Here is a 5,828-nt window from a genome sequence, read left to right as displayed (position 1 = left end):
TATGGCTCATGTTTATTTAAGTCCTTTTTTAGTATAAATTTCCCCATTAATTAATATCTAACTTCTAATAATTAAATGTTATGAAAACATCTCAAAAATTGCAACGCATGCATAAAAATTACTATATTACAATGCATGCATAAAAATATATTAATTAATTATGTAATTCATAGAAATTCAATAAGAGAACAAAAAATAGAATTTTCTACAAAAATTTCTTTCGATCAAAATATCTGCGCTTTCATTAGATTCGCGCGTTTGTAAGCTGCGCCTGCGCGGCTCGCGCGGAACTGATCACGTGACCATCAGTCTCGAACTCTCGACTCTCGAACGAGAATTCGAGAATCAGTTTCGCGCGAGACACGCGGCACGACGGACGTGGGGGATGTACTAATTTAGTAGAAGGGATAGAAAGAGACAGACTGCAAGACTTTTAACAGCAACAGTGTCGCCATCTGTCTCTTTCTATCCTTTCTACTAATAATAAATTAGTACACCCCCCACGTCCGTCGTGCCGCGCATCTCGCGCAAAACTGATTCTCGAATTCTCGTTCGAGAGTCGAGAGTTGGAGACTGATGGTCACGTGATCAGTTCCGCGCGAGCCGCGCAGGCGCAGCTCACAGACGCGCAAATCTAATGGAAGCGCAGATAGAATGTATAAACTTTTTTTTTATTAAAGAGAAAGTTCTCAATCGGGACAAAATATTTCAAAATAGCATTGTTTTCATTTAATTTTTGATATTTTTAAACACCTTGTTAATAGTTGGCTCTGTCATTCTGCATTTAATATTTTTATTTGTAAGAAAAAGAAAAGAAAAACAAAGGTTCAAAGACATAATACTTAATCTGTTAATATATTTGTAAGTCAAAATTATGTGGCTGATAAAGAATATATATTTCTTTATTTTTTAATAAAATTTATGTGCAATTTTTTTAATAAAATAATATTTTAAATTTAAAAAAGTGTAATCAAAATATTAAAATAATGCTCAATTGGTATCTAACTTATATCGATGTAGAGATCTTTTATATCAGCAAACTCGATTGATGTAAAAGAGGATATATACAATTTATTCAAAAATAAAACAATAAAAATATGACAGTTGCGTTAAATAATAAATATTATTCGACGTATCAAATTTTTATAATAAATATATAAATATATCTTTTTTTTCGAATTCTATATTAAACTTGTACTTACTGCAAACTCTCAAAGTAAATTCTCTGCGAAATAAATAATTTAGTAAATAACAAATAATTGTCAAAAAATAATAAGTTAAAAAAAATTTAATTCTGAATGTAAAATACAGTTGATTTCATTACCGATTTATGTTTTCATATATACCGCTAAGATTTTGACTCATATTCGCTGATGAAAGTAAAAAGAAAAGTTCAATACTTTTCAAAGATAATTTAGCGTGTAATCTCTTTTTTTCGTAAAAAATGTGTTTTTTAATAAAAGTGTATTTTCGTATAATTCAATATAATTTAATTTAAAGAATTAATTGTGTTTTATTAATATAAATTTGGCATAGAAAAACGAACAAAATTTAGATTAATTTCACGTTATCTAAAATATCAAAGAAATATTTTTTTAAATTTAGTCAACGTAATTTCAAACATATAAATAGTATCTTTTATATAATATTAACGACTTCTCTTGTTTATAGATTTTTGAACTAATATTTATATATTTTATAAGCATTTTTATTTTTCGGAGTTGTGATGGCAACATGCTGCATCGCTATTTCTCTCCTTATTTTTCGAAGCACCAATAGTGTCCTTATTGAGAGTAGTTCATCCCTTGAGAGAATGGAAAACTAACAATAAGTAAGAGAAGCCTTGCGGTGAGATAAACAAATATTTGTGTTTCTGAAGATGTGAAAAATGCTTTGCATTCATATTTTAATATTTTAAGTACATGTTTTTAATTACAATATATTTAATGTAATCAAATAAATGTTTGCGTGAAATAAATAAATGTTTATGTGTTTCTAAAAATGTGAAAAATGCTTTGCATGATTTGTATTTCAATATTTGAAGTATAAGCTTTTTATTATGGTATACTGCAAATATATAAATTGCTTTATAACAATTTATAATTGCATTTATATAATTTTGCAAAATTGTAACTATATATGTATCCACAAAAAGGCATATTAAATCATCAATTTTAACCGATTCGAGTCAAAATAAATCTAGTCAACAATAAAATAAGATAAGGATTATAGTAGATGTAATGTATTATATAATTAATTAAAAAATCAAAATTTACTATTCAGTTATTTAATATAAAAATTTCATGATTAATAACAAAAACACTTATCAAAAGTCCGTCTTTTAGTTCACAACAATGACAGTTTTCATTATAACTATTATTTTTATAAAGTGGTTTAATTATAATATATAAGCTTATTTATTTCTTTTACTTGAAGATATCTTAAATATTTTCTTTGCATGTATGGTAAACTGACGAAAGAAAAGATGATAATGTCGTAACAAAAATCAATAATAAATTAACGAGCTCGTAAAATCGCTAAAGCTATCCATATCGAGCATATTTTGTCGACATATCGTTGTATGTGGCAAACAAGAGCAAATTCGACGGGACCCGTAATATCATGGACTTTGGTGGTGGTTATCTGTTCCGCCAATTCCTCAAGGGTAGTCTGGCGCAGATTTAAGACAAAACCATGCGTATGATAGGCTCTGAATAACTGTTTCAGATCCCGCTTGTCTAATTGGTATTTCATGTCGTTCGGAATGTCGGAGATGAAGCCGCGCAAAACGCTCACGGCGTGACGATTAAATATTGTTGTTAAACCGAGAGAGCTACGCAAAGCCGACAATTTGTCTCGCAAATATTGCTCCATTTGCGACTCGCTTTCCTTTTCTTGAGCACCGTCCTCGGCCGTGACAGCCAATTCCAATGTCTGAACGGGTCGATTACTGCTCGATGAGGTAGCGACAGACACAAGCGGTCGCCAATCTTTGCCGAGCGTCACATTGTATTTCAGATTGTGAGGAAGAATAGATCTCTGCGTGTTTTCCCATATCTTAAACGAAAAGAACCAAACGATCAGAAAAGAAAAGCGAGAATAAAAGAATCTAGAATAGGGAGATGAATAAAAGATGCCGAAGGACCAAGAATTTATGTAAGCTTGTGTCGTATTATTTCAAAATTCAACTATATCATTGTTTTATACTAACACCAGAGTGATTAATTAAGCGGGACACCTTCATCAATGAACAACGGCTGTCGCTTAATTTATAATGTTCTCCGATTTCGGGATCCCATAAAATAACATCATCCTCCTTGATAGTTAAAACAAACGCGGTCCATTTACTTATTTGTGAAGAACCTGCAACATTTCAGTATAAAAAAAATATTACATATCTATCCATGGGCGTCCGCAGGATTTTTTTCAAGGAGGGGCACGATTAAAATTTTTTTTGTTTCTTATTCTTTGTTAATTTTTCCCCCTGCGGACGTCCATACATCTATCTATTTTAATACATACCGATATTATAAAAATAATATCTTACATATCTGCAGTTTGACTTATGCATATCATTGATAATTGTATGAAAAAAGGAATAAAATGATTTTACTATAATAAATTTGAAGTCATGGGGTGACATTAAATTTTGATAAAATTAAATAAAACGTAAGATAAAAATGAAATAAAAAAAATATCGTTATTGCTATTAAAATAATGAAACTTCTGCTTCGTGCATTACGTAAATTGTTCCCATACCTAACAGTACGTATGAGTGCAAGTCGAAACCTTGCAGCAAGGTCGCTAACAAAGCCGCTCTGCCATAGTGATCGACCTTATTCACGTTCAAAGCCTGGCGAGGTGTGACCGGGCCGTAATGAATGGATAGCGATGACAGAAGCATGACAAACCGGGCGGCATCGTCGGGAGTTTCTATGCTGAGTATTTTATAAGGATGAGCCAAGCAACGTTGAACGGCCTTGGACAGAGTGTCGATGGTGTTAGCTTCCATGGAGTTTCCGGGCTGCTCGAGTCTCATCAGCACGTAGATTCTGGTGTGCGATTGTCCGGGGCTGGCTTGCGCGTAGCCGAACAGCAACACCGGACTGAAGAGAGGCGAGAGTGCGATCCAACGCTCGAGTTCCTGATAATTTCTGTGCCGTTCGAGAGGAATTCTCGCCTCGCCCAGCCACTGTTGACCCCAGACCGGATGCTGATCGAACAGGCGAAACTTGACGCAGTGCTCCCCGGTGTTCTGTCTGGGTAGCTCGAAGTGCAGGGTTTGCTGCCAGATAGGTGCCGGTCCATCGGCGATCGAGGTCGTGCGCGCAACGTTACCCCATTCGACCTCCAACAACGGAGAGACGAGGGCCGATTCCTCCCTCACTGGCACTTCCACCCCTCGTAGCACGTTAACAGTTAGGATTGCTCTCCCCACGTTGCGATGCCTGCTGCGCTGAGCGCTGGACGACGGTCTGAGCGGTCGATTAGCGCGAAAGAGGTTCTTAAAGGACACGTCCAATAAAGCGAATGCCGGCTGCTCGGTGACGACAATGTCTAGTGACTTGGATTCCGGCGATGTTTTACGAGTCGTCGTGCTAACGTCGGAGGTATCGAAGATCAAAGCCGGACCCTCGAGCAAAAAATACTTGACGTTCCTTCGGTCAGCGGGACGTCTCCTCTGAGGTCTTAATAGAGAGAGGCCGTTTTGAGGATCGTTCGGATCGTTGCTGGGTCTGTAAAGACAACAGCCGACTGTTTCACTCTTTTGCGCTTCGTCACCGCCGTATGTCGACAGGGAAATAGTGCAGGCGACAATTCCAGCGTGTATCCTTTGCGAGCCGTTGCCGATCGCGAAGTCGATGTCCACCACGTGGTCCTTCACGTTGGAACGTTGGGGCAACGGCAATGGAAGAATACTGGATTTCTCGTGTCGCGAGTGCACTTGTATCGAGAGATCGTGGCACTCGGAATCTCGGATCATCAGCTTGTACAGTTTCCTGTTGAACGGGCCGTTCGCCTTGCATATAGGTCTCCCCTTGAACAAAATCGATACCGAGACAATCTCGATTGTTGCCGCGTTACTCGATCGATCTGACTCGCGCGGCGAATCAATCCGAATCTCCCGTATCGCGATTTCCACGAGTTTGCCGCAAAATCGCGGTCGCGACTCGTAATCCAGCTGTTTCACGTCATCGAGCTGATACGGCTTGATTAGCTTGTTGGTAAGAGGATTCTCGGACACGTACAATCCATCCTCCGTTGCCGATGAATTTCTATCGTACGACACTCGTAAAGTACCTTTATTTTTCGCGAGCACCTCGCTTGTTTTACGATCGTCATCGATCACCGGATATGCGTAGCAAAGACTGAAATCCTGCTCGGTTTTATCTCGCTGCGTCGATCCACTTATGAAGTCGACATGAGAGACAGACATGTCGATTACAAAAGAATTTGATTAAAAACTTTTCTTTTTATTTCTTTTTTCAATACATTTTGCATTATTTAAATTATTATTTTAGCGTGTATATAATATGCAAAAATTCAAAATCTCTCTTGTTTCTTTTGCTGCAAGGTATCAAACTATATCATAGACTCCCATTGGTATTTGTTTTGTTCTCTAATTTCCATGGTGACAATTTCCATGGTAACAGTAAGGGAAATATAAAGCCATAAACGAGTAAAAGTAACGACATCTTGTAAAGTGATGTCGAATAGACTCGGTAGAATCGATAGTAGAATATAAAACGCTGATATTATTACAAATTGTTAATTGTATAATTTGTCTGTATAAAATCTGATTATGAATTAAATAAGTAGCTATATAT

The 5,828-nt window shown here is 36.4% G+C and overlaps 1 protein-coding gene across 1 annotated transcript; it reads right to left on the bottom strand.

Moving 5' to 3' along the window:
• Positions 1-2,338: 2,338 nt before the first annotated feature.
• LOC114939710 (coiled-coil and C2 domain-containing protein 2A) lies at positions 2,339-5,598 on the bottom strand. The gene is made up of 3 exons (XM_029314117.2): positions 3,760-5,598; positions 3,212-3,363; positions 2,339-3,057 (listed from the first exon to the last, which is right to left on the bottom strand). The coding sequence occupies exons 1-3, from the start codon at positions 5,435-5,437 to the stop codon at positions 2,518-2,520; spliced, it is 2,370 nt and encodes a 789-aa protein (XP_029169950.1). The 5' UTR covers positions 5,438-5,598; the 3' UTR covers positions 2,339-2,517.
• Between the last annotated feature and the right edge of the window lie 230 nt (positions 5,599-5,828).

Source organism: Nylanderia fulva, unplaced genomic scaffold, assembly GCF_048542155.1.
Source record: "Nylanderia fulva isolate GAGA-0341 unplaced genomic scaffold, ASM4854215v1 Scaffold26, whole genome shotgun sequence".
NCBI classification, from domain to species: Eukaryota; Metazoa; Arthropoda; class Insecta; order Hymenoptera; family Formicidae; genus Nylanderia; species Nylanderia fulva.
This window is presented reverse-complemented; position numbering and strand designations above follow the sequence as displayed.

Bases quoted from the DNA above. Each gene is read 5' to 3' on its own strand.
- LOC114939710 (XM_029314117.2), bottom strand. From the start codon at position 5,437: ATGTCTGTCTCTCATGTCGACTTCATAAGTGGATCGACGCAGCGAGAT. The intron at 3,364-3,759 runs GTATGGGAACAA...GAAATGTTGCAG, and splicing joins GCACTCATACGTACTGTTAG to GTTCTTCACAAATAAGTAAA. The intron at 3,058-3,211 runs GTTAGTATAAAA...TTTTCGTTTAAG, and splicing joins GCTTAATTAATCACTCTGGT to ATATGGGAAAACACGCAGAG.